The 21,896-nt window shown below is 44.2% G+C and overlaps 1 protein-coding gene across 1 annotated transcript in view; it reads left to right on the forward strand.

Moving 5' to 3' along the window:
- prkar2aa (protein kinase, cAMP-dependent, regulatory, type II, alpha A) overlaps window positions 1–21,896 on the forward strand; it is a gene marked incomplete at its 3' end in the record, with an annotated part of 66,914 nt that overhangs the window by 43,501 nt on the left and 1,517 nt on the right. The window contains exons 3-9 of the mRNA XM_079515186.1: window positions 9,308–9,343; window positions 13,520–13,656; window positions 15,177–15,283; window positions 18,898–19,039; window positions 20,060–20,161; window positions 20,516–20,589; window positions 21,669–21,735. Of these exons, the coding sequence (XP_079371312.1) occupies window positions 9,308–9,343; window positions 13,520–13,656; window positions 15,177–15,283; window positions 18,898–19,039; window positions 20,060–20,161; window positions 20,516–20,589; window positions 21,669–21,735 (665 nt within the window). The remainder of the gene's footprint in view (window positions 1–9,307; window positions 9,344–13,519; window positions 13,657–15,176; window positions 15,284–18,897; window positions 19,040–20,059; window positions 20,162–20,515; window positions 20,590–21,668; window positions 21,736–21,896) is intronic.

The following is a 21,896-nucleotide window of genomic DNA, read 5'->3' on the forward strand; positions in this document are numbered from 1 at the left end:
TGTGACTGTGTGTGAGACTGTGTGTGTGACTGTGTGTGTACAGGAGTGTGTGTGTGACTGTGTGTGACTGTGTGTGTGACTGTGTGTGTGTGACTGTGTGTGTGTGACTGTGTGTGTGACTGTGTGTGACTGTGTGTGTGACTGTGTGTGTACAGGAGTGTGTGTGTGACTGTGTGTGTGACTGTGTGTGTGTGACTGTGTGTGTGACTGTGTGTGTGACTGTGTGTGTACAGGAGTGTGTGTGTGACTGTGTGTGTGTGACTGTGTGTGTGACTGTGTGTGTGACTGTGTGTGTGACTGTGTGTGACTGTGTGTGTGTGACTGTGTGTGTGACTGTGTGTGAGACTGTGTGTGTGACTGTGTGTACAGGAGTGTGTGTGACTGTGTGTGTGACTGTGTGTGTGACTGTGTGTGTGACTGTGTGTGTGACTGTGTGTCTGTGACTGTGTGTGTGACTGTGTGTGTACAGGAGTGTGTGTGTGACTGTGTGTGTGACTGTGTGTGTGACTGTGTGTGTGACTGTGTGTGTGTGTGACTGTGTGTGTGACTGTGTGTGACTGTGTGTGTGACTGTGTGTCTGTGACTGTGTGTGTGACTGTGTGTGTGACTGTGTGTGTACAGGAGTGTGTGTGTGACTGTGTGTGTGACTGTGTGTGTGTGACTGTGTGTGTGACTGTGTGTGTGACTGTGTGTCTGTGACTGTGTGTGTGACTGTGTGTGTGTGACTGTGTGTGTGACTGTGTGTGTGACTGTGTGTGTGACTGTGTGTGTGACTGTGTGTGTGTGACTGTGTGTGTGACTGTGTGTGTGAGACTGTGTGTGAGACTGTGTGTGTGACTGTGTGTGTGACTGTGTGTGTGTGACTGTGTGTGTGACTGTGTGTGTGACTGTGTGTGTGTGACTGTGTGTGTGACTGTGTGTGTGTGACTGTGTGTGTGACTGTGTGTGTACAGGAGTGCACTGAGAACTCTAGCCGCCGCCATGGTTCACTAACTCCCCGATGTCACTAGAAACAAAACTACAGACTGCTAAGTACACCGCCAGGCACCACAGGACTCTCCTAACCTCAGGTGTGGTATGGCTCCAGGTGGAAGACACCACAGGACTCTCCTAACCTCAGGTGTGGTATGGCTCCAGGTGGAAGACACCACAGGACTCTCCTAACCTCAGGTGTGGTATGGTAGCCTGGTTAATAAACCAGACCGAATCAGCCGTTGGCAAAAAAAAATTGCCTACCAGTGGATTACGGTCTGGCGAGGCTCAGTAGCACGCCTCTTTCCTACAACCGAGAACAGGTCGGGCCAATCGGGACACGGTATGCAATATGGGCGGGCTTTGGTACAGTGACGTTCAATGCTTGAGACCTTTGACTGACAGTATCTCTGACCAATTGCGTCAAAGAGAAAATGTTTGAACCCGCCCCCCGGGAAATGAAATCCAAGTGGAGCCAGCCCAGACTAATATACCGCGACAGTGTTGTGTGATATTAGTCTGGCTTATTAGCCAGGCTAGTGGTATGGCTCCAGGTGGAAGACACGGCACTCACTGCAACTTGGAATGGGTCTCAGTCAGAGGAACAGTGCACTTTGTACTTGTAGCACCTGTCAATCTACTTCTCCAGAGTGAGAGACCCCCATGTGCAAAACACCAGAGGGAGCTCCTCTGATCATGTTCACACACAATATCCACATTATTTCAAACTTTTGCCTCTTAACGATTTTTTTGAATAGTCAGCATGATGACAAGGACAAAAAAGGAATCCTGCACATTGTCTTCGCTTACAGCCAAAGGCTTATTATCGATACAACGTTTGGGTTCCTCAGATCTTCATCACGTATACAGTAGGTTTGGCTGTAAGTGAAGATTCCTTTTTTGCCATTCTCATGTTGACTGACTGAGTACACATGTCTGTTTATTACCCAGCACTAGAATTGGTCCATGTTGATGATGGTTTCAAGGAGTGAACAGAACATGAACGGAAACCTCTTTCTATCTCGTCGGTCTCTCTCTATCTCTCTCTCTCTCACACATCGCCAGTCAGCTGCCACTCCCAATTCCCTTGTCTGACTGTCAGTCTCTTTATCGCCCTGCTTCTCTCTCTTTATCTGTGCCATTAGAGATGGTCACTAATACTATCTATATCCCTAATCAACTCTCTTTCCATATCCTGATGCATCTCCATTCTCCATCCATCAACTTCATCAATCTCCATTTCATTGTGTATATTTCTGTCTTTTATCCTCCCTTTGTTTATATCTTTATTTCTGTCCCACTCTCCCTCATTTGTTTTGTCTCTCTCTCTCTCGTTTTGTCTGTCTCTCTCTCTCTCTCTCTCTCTCTCTCTCTCTCTCTCTCTCTCTCTCTCTCTCTCTCTCTCTCTCTCTCTCCCTCTCTCCTCTCTCCTCTCTCCTCTCTCCTCTCTCCTCTCTCTCTCTCTCCTCTCTCCTCTCTCCTCTCTCTCTCTCTCTCTCTCTCTCTCTCTCTCTCTCTCTCTCTCTCTCCGGGCTGCAGTGAGTGGGTGTAAAGGGAAAGATGGAAAGAGAGCGAGGGGGGGGGGGGGGGTTGCCACTTGTTAGAACGAGGTATATGGAGAGGGAAGTCTGTAGGGGGGTGGCGTTGTTATGGCGATGGAGGTCTTCCTTGTGTTGGGTTGCCGTGGCAACTTGGGGTGCTCACTTCATATCCCCTCCACGTGACCACGGGGAGAGCACTTTAGGCGCACGCACAAACACACACACACACACACTTAGCCCATTTAGGCCCGACGTCAAAACATTTTTTAATAATAATATTCTGAAAGAATATATATTTCACGATTTAAAAAAAATAGCAGACCTACAGTACAAGCTCATAGCGTGCCACTCGGTGGTGCGCTATGAGCTTGTAGATCTGCTATTTTTCAATAGCTAAAGTATAACATAATTTTAAATGCTTAGTTAAAACACCAAAATGGGTTCCCGCCCAGAATGGGTTAAATTACGCATGCATACACAATCAAACACACGTTTTGATTATGTTAACAGCACACTCTGTAACAATACAGTGAGAGCACACACACACACACACACACACACACACACACACACACACACACACAGTATTTGATGTGACAGTCCACCATTACGTTAATTATTTAAAGCAGAAATTTAAATCACTTATTTAAAAAAAAAAGAAACCTCTGAAAGTACAGTACGGTAGTGAAGTATTACAGTCGTGGAGAGCGGCAGAACGCTCATCGCACAAACACAATGAAACAGTGTATTCATGCATGACCTACTCATGATGTCCTTTTGTGGTGTGTGTGTGTGTGTGTGTGCGTGTGCGTGTGCGTGCGCGTGCGTGCGTGCGTGCGCGCGCGCGCGTGCGTCGAGTCGGCCCTGGATGAAAAACAAGTGTTTTGGAGCAGCTCTGAATGCGGTGCTGCTGCTAGCTAGGTATTATGAGGAGTGAGAGTCGGAGTGAGGACGGGCACAGAAAGAGACAATTGAATGAACATAGGTGATTGTTACCCTGCCCGGCCGCAGCAGCCATGCAGTCAACTATTGTAATGTCTGCGTGTGTCTGAGACTATGAACAAAACAACTAGACCAGTGGTTCCCAAACGTTTTCATGTCAAGGACCCCCAAATTACATAAAATACCTATTTGGTCTAGGCCTATAGACAACGTGTAGTGTCTGTATAGCACTTTAAACTGAAGTGTCTTTTTTCTGTACCCCAGTCCCTTTATATCTACATACTTATTCATAATTAACATTTTTTTCATTGTATTTTCTATATTCTGTTATTGCTGTCATTTTTTTTACTATGGACTTATAAGATACTATACCTTTGCCTACCTGTAGGGCTTCATGGGTTGTTCCTGGCGTGTGCCTCTTATTGGTCCTCTCCTCTGAGTTCCTGTATATAACCATTACCGGTTGCTTGTTGTAAACCAGATACCTGATGAAGGTCGTTTAGACCGAAACGTTGTCATCTGAATAAAACTACTGTTCTATAAGTGAAGACGGTGTGCTTTTCGCTACAAAGGACCCCCAAATTGACACTAATTATCCTGCGGACCCCCCATTTGAAACCACATGCCACGGACACCCCCATAAGAGAAGATTTGTATTTTGTACGGCTCTAGCAGTGACACTCAGCCATTTTCACCACTGAACTAGACAATCATCTGTACGCTTCCCGCAGCTGAGGCTCGTTGCTGCGTGCATGTGCATCTCCTGCCTTTTCTCGTCTCTCTCTCTCACTGTGGCTGTCGAGAATAAAGCAGAAAATGTATGCGGAAAAAAATATCTAAATATAAAGTAGGGCTGTACGATTTTGCCTAAAAATAAAATTCATTTTAACCCTAACCCAAATATCTTTTTTTTTTTTTTTTTTAATCCTCCCTACTATAGTGGGCTGACCAGTTCCTCCCTGTCCCCAGTTAACCCCTAGGGTTAGCCTTTCTCCAATCATGATTGAGTGTGGGCGGGCCTTGGTGCACGTGCTGTTGGCCTGTTGTGCCCCCCCCCACTGTAGAGCGTGTGCATGTGCACAACTTGTTACCGGGTTTTTTTTCCCAAATCACCCAAATCACTGAATGCTCCTTTAAGTACAGTACTTAAGTAAATACATGTTTCCCACCAGTACAGGGCGACACATATTAAAGGCGGTTGGCCTTTAAGTAAATAAATGTTTCCCACCAGTACAGGGCGACACATATGAAAGGCGGTTGGCCTTTAACATGTGTTGCCCTGCCTGTACTGGTGGGAAAGTTATGCCCCCCAAGGAAAATTATTCCTTTGAGGTTATGATGGAGAAAAAGAAAAGAGAAATGCTATTCTGTTCACTGGATTCGGCTGTTCTAAATGAAAGGGCACTGCACAACAACCGCTACAACAATCTTGTTTAAATTTAAGATCAAACAGCTGGCCGTGAGAATAATATTCCAATCATTCTTTTCTGTACAGTAGTATTAGCAGTAGCTTTGTAACCTGTCGTAATACAGCTTGAGTGCTCAATAAAAATTTGGTGAAATGAAGTTACCTTGAGTACTAAAGAACGTTGGAGAGCTGCCGCGACCCATGGCGGCGAAAGCTGTGAAATTGTGGTTTGAAAACCATGTATTTTTGCAGAATAAATGCATGTTTGCTAAAAAAAAAATAAGAATTTTCTTGTATTTAGTAGGGGGAGCACAGTTTAATAGACTTGTTGACAAACTGTGGCTGGGCAAATCCATAGTGTGGAGAGAGTGTGTCCAGAGAGAGAGAGGGTTGAACATCTGAGCTCAGAAAAAGGAGAGGGAAGAGAATAGAATACCGTTGTAAACATGAAGGCTAGTCGGGGTGAGAGCCAGTCTCCAAAACCATTTTCCTTTGGTTCACTCGACCATCTTGCATAATGTGCAAGGTTTTACAACAAATTAATGCATTGACCTTTTAAATCACAGCGAGTCCTTGTGAGGCGTGCAGCTTGCCACCGGGCGAAAGAGTGCCCGCTCCATGCAGCCCATGGCCTCGCTGTTGGCACGCCACTGGCCTGATGGTACTCCTGTGACATGCCTCCAGCTGTGTGTCTGACTGACCATCGACAACATATATAACGACGGAGAGAATGACCTCTGCAGAAAATATATTAAAGCTATTAAATTCATTTTCATTGATTTTTTCTTTTTCTTTTAGGTTTTCTGACCTCAATTACACCCAAACAACCTGAACTTTGAACATTCAGTGGATTTTATGTGGTCTGGGGTTTTCTGTGTGGTCTGATTCTGAAGCCTTTTGAGCTACAATGACAAAAATAACAATTTGGCAGCAGATGTCACTGTTTGGATTTTGCCTGTCAATCATCGCCTCTGACAAATAAATAACTGATAAATAATCTTATTTTATAAAAACAAAACAAAAATACTTTTTGAGGCTAATTATTCAGAAAACCCCAGACCACAGAAAATCCACTGAATGTTAAGTTCTGATTTTTTGGGTGCAATTGAGGTCAGGAAACCTAAAAAGGAAAGTTTAAAAAAAGCATTTGACTTAGCAGTTAGCACACACTCACGCAGACAGCCAGAGTGTGTGTGCGTGCGTGCACGCTCGCGCGCACACACCGCCAGGGGTATGATGTGTGACAGATTCCTCAGTCTTCTGTCTTCACAACCCACATCTAATAGACTCTGACATAAGGTGGCAACACACACACGCGCACACGCGCGCACACACACAGCAGGGCAACACGGGTGTGTGATGTGTGTATGAGTTAGTGAGTGGTCAGTTCATATTGGCCGATAACAGCTCTGTGTTAGAAATCAGAGATCGAGGTTAGCCCCGGGGTTTGTCACACAGTTACACGCTCACTCTCGCATACATCCATACAACCAAGGTCAGAATGCACAGACAGCCATGTATATGGCATAACACTGGGGGGGTTGTTGAGCTATAGGGATGGGTGCGGTAGGCAATTGTTGTGGTATGTGGAGTTGTGGAGTTGGGTTATGGAGCTGCTTTCGCTTGTAGATCCTCACTGTGACCCGGAATTCAACTCCTTTGCAAACTTACAGTGGGTGCTAGGGTTGTCCTTGCAGTGGGTGCTAGGGTTGTCCTTGCAGTGGGTGCTAGGGTTGTCCTTGCAGTGGGTGCTAGGGTTGTCCCGATCACATTTGTCTTTTGCTTCCGATCCGATTCCGATAATTTGATTTTATCTGTCGATACAGGGTTTTCCCGATCCGATATTTATATTTTTTTTATAGAACACAGAATCACAATAGTACAATATCCAATCTAATATGATATGGATATAATATTGATACTAGGGATATGGATATCCCGATCTGTTTTTTGAGTGGTGCAACGACTCCATTACAGAGCTGTGTGTCCCTGGGTCTCTGGGTCTGTCCCTGGCTGGCGGCCTGGTTCTGTCCGAGCACGAAAACAGCTTGGCTGGTTTTCACCATTTCTCAACCGTTTCAGACGCGGGGCGGCTCGCCGTAACCGGGCCGGCAACCTGGCCGCGTTCCTGTGTTGCACCACTCACTTCACACGTGTGTGATTTATTTATTTTTGCTCCTGATCCGATTCCGATCATTTGAAAATGACGTGATTGGCCTCGATTTCCGATCACGCGATCTTGTAGATCTGCTATTTTTCAACAGCTAAAGTATAACATAATGCTTAAAACACCAAAAGGGGTCCCCGCCCAGAATGGGTTAATATTCTAAACGAGATGCATGATGAAGTCAGAAACTAGGACAGAACATCGGCGTTCCGATGTTTGTCACCTTCTCTTACATTATCAATGTGTCCACTATCCAGCAAGATAGCGGGGGTAAAACTCCATAGTATGACATCAATGTATGATGATAGTTGTTACTAACTAGTGATGGAACTCCACTGCAGTCTAGTGATGGAACTCCCCTGCCATCATCATCACAGGGAGGGCGACGGTACACATTATACCCAAGTTGCAAGCTGGGGCGCAGAGATCATTTGTCGCCATGAATATAGGACTTCCAAACAAATATTTATTTATTTTTCTTAACCATGACTGGTAGCCTACTGTTTCCCGTGTAAGGGTGCGTAAATGTATTGTTGTGTCGTCTGGTTTGATTTGTTTGTGTTGTGTGATTTCTGTGTCCTCCTGATGGCTGCCTTGCGCAAGGACTAATTATCCTGCCCTCTCTTTCTCCGGCTTCTCTTTTCCCCTTTGCATTGTTGCCCTCTCTACCCCCTATTCTCCTTTCAGATGTGTGTCTCTAGACTAGAGGACGATTACAATTTACAATTTATCTTGGAAGTGCAAGATCAGAGTAAATGTCATGAACCCTAGTCAACAAACGCAGGGTAAAAGGTTACAATAGAGTGCAAAGAAAAACATTGTATTGCTTCAAGGAAACTAGGATACCAGGTAAATGTCAAAACCTAGCATTTGTCTACTCTAAATATCATGCTATATATATATATATATATATATATAACATTCCTAGCATTTGTCTACTCTAAATATCATGCTATATATATATAACATTCCTAGCATTTGTCTAATCTAAATCATGCTATATAAATAACATATCTAAATAACATACAGTATGTGAACTGAGCCATCTGGGAACCCATTCGGTAAAAAAAAACTAAAAACGAATGCCCCCTTTTGGGGCACCGCCTCAAGGCTTAATGTTTGTTTTTAGTTCAATGTTTGTTTTAAAAACGCCATTGACAACGAAGGGAAAATGTATGTCTTCTTGTACCTAACACAAACATAAAATGCCATTAACAATAAAGACAATTTAAAGGCGTAGTGAAACGGAAATGGTGGACATTTTATTTGGAAGTTTCAGATAGTTTCAAGTTGAAACACCGCTATGAAGTTTCTGAACCAATCAGAGCGTCGCAGTGTTTGTTTACAAGTCAGATAGTCGGCCAGCTTTACCAGTTTACTCTTATGTGGCTTATTTCTACCCTATAATGTTTTCAGATACATATTTTAGCATGATAGTTAAGTTGAAACCGAGTAATACACTGTCTGGATGTTATCTTGAATGGGAATAAAAACAGAAGATTTCTGTAATCAGTAGCAGCTGTGCAGCCTGTGCTGGACGGATGCGGAGATATTGGGAATTAAACGGGTGACTGCTGGAGCTTAATTTGTATTGGCTTTTATCGATGTGGGCCTTGACACGTCATCACACAGCACGTTTTCGTTTTCAGGAAGTAATACAAAATATTTTTTTATGGACTTTTGATATAAAAACACAAATTAGAATTTTTTGGCATCCATTGTTAGGTATGCCCATATGATGACCACGGATATGGTCTAAAAGTGTTAATTTAATGTTTGTTTTACATCACCATTTCATCATCTAATCAACATGAGTTAGACTTTAATATATTAGCGCCCCTCACTTCACACGGGTGTGATTCTTTTTACATAGAGACAGGAACTGGGTTTGGCTCCTCCCCTTTCATAGTCTACTTCCTCCCGGGTGCTTCTGTGTTTATTCCTACTAACAACATTACATGTTTAAGGCAGTGGTGCTGACAGAGGTGGTGCCGAGAGATGATTGAACAAGTATGTTGGGACTAACGGGATGTCGGGAGTTATGGGCAGTCCCCACTAGCCACAGCATGCAGTGATGCGTTCTTCAGCCCATGTGGCGGGAGGGAGGGAGGGAGGGATAAAAGATAAACCAATTAGTTGAGTGTCATCAGCGTGACCACATGTAGGGGTGATGAGGAGGAGGATTGCAAAGGACTGTGGACTGTCATGTCATTATGTATGAGAGGCCAGTGATGTTAATGTCACTCTTCTCTCTCTGTCGCTCTCTCTTCTTTACAGCTCCACCCCCCAGCAGATTCAACAGGAGAGTTTCAGGTAAGCGAGTGTGTGTATTTGTTTAGGTACTGTGTGTGTGTGTGTGTGTGTGTGTGTGTGTGTGTGTGTGTGTGTGTGTGTGTGTGTGTGTGTGTGTGTGTGTGTGTGTGTGTGTGTGTGTGTGTGTGTGTGTGTGTGTGTGTGTGTGTGTGTGTGTGTGTGTGTGTGTGTGTGTGTGTGTGTGTGTGTGTGTGTGTGTGTGTGTGTGTGTGTGTGTACTCACACATTCTTGCCTCTTGTGTTTCTGTAAGATGTGGTGTTTGATTTGCTCTCCTGTGTGAATCTCAGTTCTTCTGATTGTGTGCATTCATGTGTGACCTTGGCTGCTGTTTTCCCACACACACAAACGTACACGCGCACGCGCACACACACACACACACAAGCCTGTATTACTGGCCCGGTGTTTACATACCAGTAATTACATGTCATGGTCCGTCACACAGTCTGGGTGGGGCATGGTGATGCTAATCTCTGCCAACAACACGTGCACGCACGCACAAACCCATCACTCGTGTCTACGTAGGTTTGTAATAACCTGCAGGCCCTGAAAAAGTGTGTTTTCTGTAATTATCCGTTCCTTTTTATGTCCACTGGTTAGGTTTATCTTCTACTTTTATTAGTTTTTTTCAAATGTAATTTGCTAAATCACAACAACTAAATCACGACATTACTTCATTCATAAGGTTAAATAGGTGCATACACGTCCTAATTATTATTATAGCAGTTGATATTCCCTATTCCTGGCCTTGTAGATGAACCGTGTCACTCCCTGCAGTTCCAGTAGTCATAAACAGCACAGTGGTTCTGCTTACTGATAGTTTATTTCAAGCACTCTTACGGCTCAAATACTACTCGTACATAAATAAAGCATGAACAAACACATGCTCGTATAATGTCAAACCATTGTACAAATAAACAAATGCTAAACAAAAACCACATGCAAACAAACACACCTTGCTGGCCGCATATAGACTTTAAAAGGGAATTGATCCAAGTGCCCACGAACAGACTCACAGCAACACAGACTGCAATAAATACAATACAATTAACCCAATATTCAAGCTATATAATATTGACTTAGATCAGTGGTTTTCAACCACAATTTAAAATGCTGAATTATTTATTCAGCATTAGAGGATTAGCCTCTCAGACCCAAAACTAAAGAATATGTAGGAAAGATAACAGCCAAATGTTGATCAAAATAACAATTATTTTGCATTCTCTAATTGTGTAGAGTTCTTGTAAATTAAGTAATGCATATATTTAACAATAATTTAACTCTTGAGAGTGTAAAATTAAACCATAAGGGTCCATTTAGTTTGATTTTACTCAATAGTTAAAGATCTATAAGGGTCCATTTGGTTACCAACTTTCCATCATTTAGCTGGGGACCACCTGGAACCCCCTCAAGGACCTCTGGTGGTCCCCGGACCACTGGGTGAAAACCACTGGCTTTGATGACACAATTCATGAACAAACAAACCTTTCGCTGGCTTGCGAGTCGCGACACGTTTAAACGCTCCGTCAATGAGCAACAAGTGTTGGTGTTGTCTCAATCAAACCACTAAGAAAACAATTTATAAACTTGATAAAAAAAACCTCACAGTCGGAACGTTGTATTTATTTTTTTGCTGCTGTGTTGCTAATACAAACCTTGGATGCTTCAAACGTCACTTGCGAGCCCCCGCTTTATTCTCAATGAAAGCACACCATATAAAGGGTCCAGGCAATAGATTCCATTACAGATTTTTTTTTATTTTTTATGGAGGGACAGACAGTAGGCTGACAGGAAATGGGGAGAGAGATGGGGGGGGGAAGACATGCAGTAAAGGCCGTCGGGATCGGGAGTCGAACCCGCGGCACACTGCCAGACTGGATTACCAGCCAAGGTGCCTGGACCACTGAGCCATGGCCCAGGCCCAAAATACATACATAATTATATATTAAAGACAAAGAATCAAAATAAAGAAATTAAATAATTACTCTGGCAGCCACAAACTGAAACAAAGTTTGTCTTGTGGTTTTTCAAAAGTTTGAGCTGACCTTCAGGGCCTAGTGTTGGATCAAAGCGTGAGTGCTTTCTAGGATTTGGGTTAATGGGTTATATTATGTGGAGATTATAGCCGACCCATCGAGACTATGCTCCTCTATGGGGTTAGCAGAGTTAATCTCAGGCAGGAGATGAATGCATTTAGACACCTGTGTCCTTCTGTCTGTGTGGCTGCTCAGTGCACACTGCCTGCCAGCAGGCCAAGAACCTCGTCTGCATTTTTCAAATGGGTCACCGACAAGTCGACGACAACTACATAAGGCTATGGACCAACACTAGCCAAATGGGTGTCCATCTGGCTCATTGGATGTACTGCCTACTAACTAGCCAATCGCAGGCATGCAATTCACCCGCACGAGCCAAGGCTTGAGACTGAAAAAGCCAACTTTTGAAAATTGCAATTGGCATCTTGTCTGTGTAAAACCAGGACATGCCAGGTGACATTGTAGTTGTTCATTTATGCATGTACTGTAATGCACACCAGTTGCAACTACACACCCCCCCCCCCCTTTTTTTGTCGCATAGAAGTGTATATTTGTATGTCTTTGAATGTTGGGTGCATTCTTCCAGTCTTTGTGGTACCATTTGTAATTGGTTCATCGGCTACTTTAAACACTCACCCTCCCGAACCATAGGCGGGGAATCCGGGGATCGTGAGGCCAGTGCCAGTCAAATGCGCAAAATACCACAGTAGAATAAGATCCCAGAGCAACCAGGAAGTGTAGCCCCCCTAATATTGTATGCATAGGAGACCAATTAGACTGTTGGGTCACCCACCATCCTCCTGAACTAGTTGGGTCACCCACCCTCCTCCTGAACTAGTTGGGTCACCCACCCTCCTGCTGAACTAGTTGGGTCACCCACCCTCCTTCTAGTGAACTAGTTGGGTCACCCACCCTCCTCCTCCTGTCATATACACCCAACGATAACCATTTATGACCACCACATGTCAGACCACAACAACCCTGATTCCAGCCAACCGAGTCACAACCGTCCAAAAGTACAAGTCATTATCAGCACAGTCTTCATCTCTATGACAACAGAACACACACACACACGTGCGCGCCACTCTACTGTTCCGCTACAGCTGAAGATAACACATCGCCTCTGCTGTCTTTAGGCAGTAATGTCCTCCCCTCACTGTTGTGTTGCATAACATTCCCCAAACTCTGCTTCTCTTTTTTTTCTGTTGCTGTGTCAGTTATAGTTATACTCTGCTGTGTGTGTGTGTGTGTGTGTGTGTGTGTGTGTGTGTGTGTGTGTGTGTGTGTGTGTGTGTGTGTGTGTGTGTGTGTGTGTGTGTGTGTGTGTGTGTGTGTGTGTGTGTGTGTGTGTGTGTGTGTGTGTGTGTGTGTGTGTGTGTGTGTGTGAAAGGTATGACCTTATTGTGTTTTGTCAAACAACCATACAAACTAGAGTTCATGCCTTATGATCTCATACTTAATACAGCAGGCTTTCTGTTTCAAGGTTTATTATATTAGTTTAACAGTATTCTCGCGCACCAGGTTTCTATTCACGTTTAGTACTTCCTGAGGGATACATGAAGTTGCGTGAATAAACAAACTACAGCATTCCTCATTTTGAGTCGTTCAGTCACTGTGTTGTGTTAGCACTTAACACGGCTCGGCAGCACAGAGTGCTCAGTCACAACGGAGACAGTGAACAGATCACTCTGAGCAGGTGTACTGCTGCGCTGACGTGCACAGATCTGGCAATGAACGCTATCATGGCAGTTGGAGCTCTGATCGTGTGTGTGTGTGTGTGTGTGTGTGTGTGTGTGTGTGTGTGTGTGTGTGTGTGTGTGTGTGTGTGTGTGTGTGTGTGTGTGTGTGTGTGTGTGTGTGTGTGTGTGTGTGTGTGTGTGTGTGTGTGTGTGTGTGTGTGTGTGTGTGTGTGTGTGTGTGTGTGTGTGTGTGTGTGTGTGTGTGTGTGTGTGTGTGTGTGTGTGTGTGTGTGTGTGAGAGAGAGACTGACAGCCAATCTATTTTGTCTGTTGTGAATAGTGTTTTAACAGTCAGTCGATTGTGTGTAACAGCCTGTGTGTGTGTGACACTGACAGCCAATCTATTTTGTGTGTTGTGAATAGTGTGTGTAACATCCAGTCTCGTGTGTGTGTGTGTGCGTAGTGTGTGCGGAGGCATTCAATCCAGACGAGGAGGATGACGACACTGAGCCCAGAGTGGTTCACCCCAAAACAGATGAACAGCGCTGTCGACTGCAGGAGGCCTGCAAAGACATCCTACTGTTCAACACACTAGACCAGGTAGCGCACGCACGCACGCACACACACACACACACACACACACACTCCAGTTAAACACTAGATCAAGTAACACACATCCTGCTGTTTAAAGGTAACATTCATCAAAATGTAGAGAAATATGACAATAAAATACAAAAGGCCACAGAGCTTTTTCGACAGGTTTGGAATCAAAGTCTCCAAAACAACTATTATAATTGTCAATTAATCATTTAAAAAAATGTTGCTGGGTCCAAAAGGAATGTTTTATCTCGACGTGTTGACGTCTGGTTCCCACGCCCTGTGAACCAATAGCACCATGTGGCACAGCAGTGGTTCCCAAAGTGGGGTCCGGGGACCCCCCAGGGGTCCTTGAGGGCGTTCCAAGGGGTCCCCAGCTAAATGATAGTTTGGAATCAAATGGACCCTTATGGGTCTGTAACTCTGAGAGTGTACAAATGGAACCAACATGTCCATTTGGTTCCATTTGTACACTCTGAGTTAAATTAACATTGATTTTACAATATAAATTGTGGGTCCCAGAGATTATAATGCCATTTATTGGCTAATGCATGTCAAACTGGGGGGGGTCCTTGAAAATAAACGGGTTGAGAATCACAATCGGAGCCGTAAAAGGTTTCTCTTATTGGGGGTCCCTGGCATATCCCTTCACATGGGTGTCCGATCGGGCTAATGAGTGTCAATTTGGGGGTCCTTGACATGAAAAGGTTTGGGAACCAGTGGTGGTACAGGATCTTCAGTGCTCGCCAGTCACTGTGAGGAAAGGGCAGAATGTAGCAGTAGTTCCCCAACACTGGGTCGGGACGGGAACCATTTTTGTTTCCTAAATTAAAACAAAATTCAATGATTTTTTTTATTTTGTTTTTTCAGTAACTTCATGAAGAAATAAATGAAACATCAAAGAAATTCCATAAATTACAAAACAAAAGTAGTGAAAATAGCCGAGCTTGTCGATCGGCTATTTTCACTAGTTTGGGTCCAGTGAGAATGTCTAAATTCTGTTTTAGGTCACAGGCTAAAAGGCTTGGGAACCCACTGCTCTTTATGCAGCTTCAACACTTGACAGGACCAGGTGACCCTCACAACAAACATGCAGTAATCCTGCTCTCTAAACTACCTCCCCCTGGCCCAAAAAAAGAAACACTCGACAGGACTGAGATTCTGTCTAAATGGTCACACTGACTCCACTCGACCATGAAATGCTGGTTGTGCGGTGAACTAGCAACCACTTGAGAGGGGCGTGTGCGTCGAGTTACATACGTATGAGCTGCGATGTGGAGGGCAGAGGTATAGTGCAACATCTAGCGGCTGAATGCTACCTATACACACACACACACACACACACACACACACACACACACTCTCTAAACTCGCACAAATACATGCATATACACACACTTTCACTGGTTGAAACTTTGAAATGCATCACAACAACGCCTATTATTCATCTATACCCAGGGGCAGCATTCTGAGGTCCTATACATGATGTGTTGATGTCTCTCTCTCTCTCTCTCTCTCTCTAGGAGCAGTTCTCAGAGGTGTTGGATGCCATGTTTGAGCACCGGGTTCAGTGCCCGGATCATGTTATTGACCAGGGAGACGATGGAGACAACTTCTACGTCATAGAGAGGTCTGTCTGTCTGTCTGCCAACCTCACTGTGTGTGTGTGTGTGGGAATGGGGGGGGGGGGGGGGGGACTAGGGGGCCAGTCACGATCATGAAGTGGTTGCTTGACGATTAATTATCGTACAAGAAATTGCGATGAATGATTAAATGTATAGCAGGTTAGGAAACGATCTCTGAAGCCATCAGTTTAATAATTTGACTTGTCATTCATACATATATTTTTTTTCTTTTGCTAATTATAAGCCAATGGGCAATTTCGCCAAATCCATCTTTGTTACAACTTCAGGAAAAAAAAGTTGTAAAAGACAAAATAAGTTTACGGAAAGAAAATGAATGTGCAAGCATGCTCTATTGAGTAAGTAAAATATTGGTGTTGCATCAACGACCGCACAGGGGAGAGAAGTGACCTGGCCGGGTGCCCTCAGAGGATAGCCTAATCCTCCGCTAAATAGACTGGGTGGGGAATTATCTCATCCTGACCAGACACCAACATTTACCAGCCTTAGTTATCTTTACCCATTTAGGCCTGACGTCGAAATTAAAACAAAGAAAGTCTTCTAAATCCTGACAGTTTGTGCTCATTATTTCATGTCAAGGACCCCAAAAATGATATGTAATTGGCCACCGACCCCCCCCCACCCCCATCTGAAAATATGTTATTCCCGGAACCCCTCGGAAGCAAAGATATGAGTTAAAAACGTTGGCTCTGAAAGAATATATTCAAAGATTTGCGCCGCATTTTCACGATTTTTCAAAAATAGCAGACCTACAAGCTACGAGCTTGTAGATCTGCTATTTTTCAATAGCTAAAGTATAACCTAATGCTTGAAACACCAAAAGGGGTTCCCGGCTTCCCGCCCAAAATGGGTTAACTTACCAGTCAAAATCCTTCACTAGCTGACCGTTGGTTAACATCCAATATCTCATTTATTTCAGTTGCCTAATATTATTTTGTACCCCCCCCCCCCCCCCATGTACCCAGCTACCAAAGCAGTCCTGTCCTTGTCACTTTTCATCTGCACACAGCCAGAACAACACAGCTTGTCGGCTACACACACACACACACACACACACACTACCAGGCATACGCTGACCTTTAACGAGAGGCATGCCTGCCTGGTTCTATCTATGCCATGCCAGGATATCTCTACTCCACTGTGGAAAACACTGCTTGTTGTTGTCAGACACTGTCATGACTTGAGCAGAGTATTCATTTGGGCGACGCACAATTGAATTGTGACTAATTATATTATGATCATGTATCCCATATCTTAACTCTATAATTGCGGCTAGCTGTTAGCATAAACCCCAGTTCCCAGTGCCAGCATACGCGTTCACTTTAAGAGACGGAGTTTTCCCGCCCCTTACATGGCGGCAGCGTCGCGGTACAAAGGCACAAATTAAATCCGAAATGTGGATGGCAGAAGATCCACCAAGGACAGCGATCCTGGACTTATGGAGGTGCTTTGCACTGATTATATTTGCAATCCCATAGTTGGAAGGGTGGGGCGTTGCTATAGGAACCGGACCAATGTTAAAAGCTTCCGTAGGCCTCAACCATTATATAGACAGAGTATACGTTAGTATGTATATATACGGACCTGGGATTTGACGCCACCTATCGTCGATGTCCGTATATATACGGACCTGGGATATGATGCCACCTAGCGTCGACGTACGTATATATACGTACCTGGGATATGATGCCACCTAGCGTCGACGTCCGTATATATACGTACCTGGGATATGATGCCACCTAGCGTCGACGTCCGTATATATACGTACCTGGGATATGATGCCACCTAGCGTCGACGTCCGTATATATACGTACCTGGGATATGATGCCACCTAGCGTCGACGTCCGTATATATACGTACATGGGATATGATGCCACCTAGCGTCGACGTCCGTATATATACGTACCTGGGATATGATGCCACCTAGCGTCGACGTACGTATATATACGTACCTGGGATATGATGCCACCTAGCGTCGACGTCCGTATATATACGGACCTGGGATATGATGCCACCTAGCGTCGACGTCCGTATATATACGTACCTGGGATATGATGCCACCTAGCGTCGACGTCCGTATATATACGGACCTGGGATATGACACCACCTAGCGTCGACGTCCGTAAATATACGGACCTGGGATATGATGCCAACTAGCGTCGACATCCGTAAATATACGGACCTGGGATATGATGCCACCTAGCGTCGACGTCCGTATATATACGTACCTGGGATATGATGCCACCTAGCGTCGACGTCCGTATATATACGTACCTGGGATATGATGCCACCTAGCGTCGATGTCCGTATATACGTACCTGGGGAAAAAAAATTAAAGTTAAAGAGTTAAGACTATTAACACTTCCATCGCCCAGGACGAAGTTCTTTGTCCTTTCTATTAGTAACGCCCGACGCTCAGGACGAAGTATTGTCCTAAAGACAAAGTTTATTCGTACGAGAACGGATCGCCTGGCTGTATAACCCAGGCGCGCCTGCTGGGCTCTCCTCGGTGACGCGCAAGAGTGAGACGTCATCAAAAAACTCCCTCCTCTGTTTAGCTGATGAAAACGAAAATCTTAAAACGTTCATAAATCGCGATCTACTGTAAATCAGCCCGTCTTTTTCTGAAAAAAGATCCTGTTAGACGGCTCTCCAGTCGCTAGTCTCAATAGATTTATTCTTGTCTCCCGTTGTTGTCGATCGACTCTACAGTGCTGTGGCTATTGTTAGCTGCTACACAACATCATGAACTTCCGGCCGGTCCGTCCGGCAAAGGCGTCCGTGTTTATAAATCGACTGGGTGCATGAATGTAATGGATTAAATAGTTCCGGGCAATTAAAGTGTTAAAGCTGCCTTTAATCCTTTAGTTTTAGGTTGATATACATATTGACTTGTGGCCTTTGGCAACGAGGGCTATCGATACGGACCTTTAGGAAAATGCAGTTTTAAGTTCGACCAGGATGTTACAAAGACTCATCATGGACCCTGCCAAGGGGCTTAGTGAGGGCCTAGTTGAAAGAGGAAATTATGCTAATCAAGTACACACACACACACACACACACACACACGTGCGCGTGCAAGCACCCGCACACACACGCGCACACACACGCACGTACCCACAGTCATTCTCTCTGCTGACAAGTCCTGTCCTTAGGCTAGAGATAAACTGTGATTGGCCAGTTATTTAACAAGTCGATAGGCCGACGCCCACCACTGATGACCTTTAATCTTGTCAGGGGGGCTGGTGGGAAATAAATCACACTCCACTTCTTTTGGCTGGAGGTCTGTTCCTGAATGTAATGTGCTGTCTTATTCTGCCCTCTCTCTCTCTCTCTCTCTCTCTCTCTCTCTCTCCCTCTCTCTCCCTCTCTCTTTTATGTCTCCTAATTGTTCAACTCGGCTGTTTTTTTGTTTTTTTCCCCGCACCCGTCCCTGTTCTTTCTGTATTGTTTTTCCCCTTAATGTTATCATTTCTCTTCCCTTTTTTTCTCTCTCCATACCCACCCTCTCACTCCATCTCTCCCTCTAATACTCTTCTACCTTTCTCTCTCTCTCTCTCTCTCTCTCTCTCTCTCTCTCTCTCTCTCTCTCTCTCTGCAGGGGAGTGTTTGACATATTGGTTAAAGGAGTATGTGTGGGACAGTATGACAACAAAGGCAGTTTTGGTGAGCTGGCGCTCATGTACAACACACCACGTGCTGCGACCATTGTCGCCACCCAGGAGGGGTCGCTATGGGGACTGGTGAGGGTCTTAAAAACATTTTATGTCTTATTCACTTAATTATTTATCTATCTCTGTTTATATCTGCGACTGCTTTTACTCTAATTGCAAACGTGCACACACACGTGCACACACACAAGTATTTTCAATTGTATTATTCAGTGTTCTTTGTTCATATTGAATATTTTAGTGGCAGAAAGCCCATTTATTTTTGAACAGGTGGTTATCCATTTTAAGAATGGACTCTTTCCTCTCCATGAATGAAGTTAATCTTTTGACCACACTTGTTTTATAATGTTGCCACCCTGTGGTCATAGTGGTGAAGTGCAGCATCAATTGTACATGCAATACATTTTAGTCATTTTCCATGTCTTTCTTTTGCAAAAAAAACTTTGTTCGCTTCAGTTGGATTCAATAAACAAACAATAAGAATAATATAATGCTATACAACACACTGGAATATTGTTTGAACGTTCCTTATTTTAAGACAATAATCTTAACTTGTACCCCCTTTTTTGTCCACCATTTAGTCGTTATACCAATGAATTCCTCCCTACACACATTTCTGTGTTGTCACTGCTGCCCAATTAGTTACATTTTTGCTAGAAACTGACTGAATATGACTGACTGCAGTCAGTTGTTTTTGGCAGCAAATTTCTATTTTAGTTTTAGTCATAGTCTAAAATGAACACTGACTGACTGGCGTAAACGATAGAGACACCTCCCCGACAATATCACAATTCTTATGAGACGATTTTAAGATGACCCCAATGTTATTCTCCATAGAGAAAAACTTCCGTGAACCAGGGGATGAGCGAGTGACGTCAGGACTTTAACACTTTATGGTGCATATTGTGCATTACATTCACCCATTCATACACCGATGGTGTAGGAAACCATGCAAGGCAACAACCTGCAAATCGGGAGCAATTGGTGTCGAAGTGTCCTTGAGCAAGACTCTGAACCCCTAACTTCGACACTAACTCTTGTGTGTGTGCGCGTATGTGTGGATGCGTGTGTCCATGCTTCTGTTTACTCCAGGACCGCTCAACGTTCCGTAGACTCATTTTGAAGAACAATGCCAAGAAGAGGAAGATGTACGAATGCTTCATCGAGTCTGTACCACTACTCAAATCACTGGAGGTGAGGAGGAGAGAGGGAGGATCATTTACATTACAAATCATTACATTACAAATCACTGGAGGTGAGGAGGAGAGAGGGAGGATGGAGAGGAGGAGGAGAGAGGGAGGATCATTTACATTTGTGGTCTCTAGGCAACGAGACTTCTTTCTTTGTGTCTTCTCTCTTCCGCCTTTTATGTATTTATTTTATATTCACTCTTCATAATCTCCTGTGTGTGTGTGTGTGTGTGTGTGTGTGTGTGTGTGTGTGTGTGTGTGTGTGTGTGTGTGTGTGTGTGTGTGTGTGTGTGTGTGTGTGTGTGTGTGTGTGTGTGTGTGTGTGTGTGTGTGTGTGTGTGTGTGTGTGTGCGCGCAGTTACAAGAGAGGATGAAGATCGTGGATGTAATAGACATGAGGCCATTCGCAGATGGAGAACGCATCATAATGCAGGTAATTACTTCAAAGTAGGGTCAATTATTTTCTTTGGTTAAAATAGCTCTATATTCTGATAGTACTTGTTTGTTCAGTTACCGGTTAAAATAGCTCTATATTCTGATAGTACTTGTTTGTTCAGTTACCGGTTAAAATAGCTCTATATTCTGATAGTACTTGTTTGTTCAGTTACCGGAGTCTCCATGTCTCTCCAGCTCTATTAACACAATCAGTCCCGGGATTCCTTCAAAATAGGAGCTCTGGGGTGCCAGGAAAACATGCCCCCCCCCCCCCCCCCCCGGAAACAATCCGGGAAAAAAACTGAGAAATATCTTGCTCTCGTTTCCATTATATCACTAAGTATTCCAAAGCGTTCATATTTTGAACGAGAGGCGGATGAGAAGTCAGAAATGAAGCGCTAGTATATCCATCAGATCAAAACCACAGAGAGCGCTCTGGATTTAGCAGATACAAGGCATTCTTTCTGCTGTGCTAACAGGCTAGTGAACAGGAAGCTAATATGAATGAAGAGCGAAGGGTACGGTGGCCTTAGAGGCTCACTCGAAAATAAAAAAGGAAAAAATTCAGAATATTATTCTCTCGCCTGATGTCATTGAGGATGCGCTAGGACGTGTACACACGTCCTATGCATCCGTCGATTGGATTCCGTCCTGTGGACACGTCCTAGGGGCAAATATTGTATTTATTGATATCTGAAATTCTGTCCAGAAGGTTCTAATCACTGGGCACCCCCAGAAAATATTTTTTTAGCTTAGATTGACTGGCCTATTAATCAGAACATACCATGGCCTTATCATAAAACAGCTACCAAATATGGCAATATAATGTCTAGTCCTTATCATTATTGCTTCTACCTTTCTGCGCTGCTCCACTGCTGCTCTCTCAACACCCCATTTCATTGTTCAAACTGGTGGGGTTGGGCGGAAAGGAAATGAACCTACTTGTCCAATATTAGTTGTGTGTTTGCTGGTACTATTCTGCAGCTGTTTTCATGACTTTGTATTTCTGGTTTAGTTTCAGTGCAAATACTCAGCTTGTTGTGCTGAGTGTACATGCGTTTGCTGTTTTTCCACAGGGGGGACAAAGCTGACTGCTTCTACATCGTAGAGTCTGGAGAGGTGAAAATCATGATGAAGAGTAAAGTAAGTTCACCATCCTCCTTATTAATCCTTTCTTCACTCAGTCCCTCGCTTGCACGCGCATACACACACACACACACACACACACACACACACACACACACACACACAGCTCCTTTATCCAAAGTGCTTTACAACGTGCATTCCATTCACCGATTCAGACT

The sequence above is a fragment of the Electrona antarctica genome (assembly GCF_951216825.1).
Source record: "Electrona antarctica genome assembly, chromosome: 2".
NCBI lineage: Eukaryota > Metazoa > Chordata > Actinopteri > Myctophiformes > Myctophidae > Electrona > Electrona antarctica.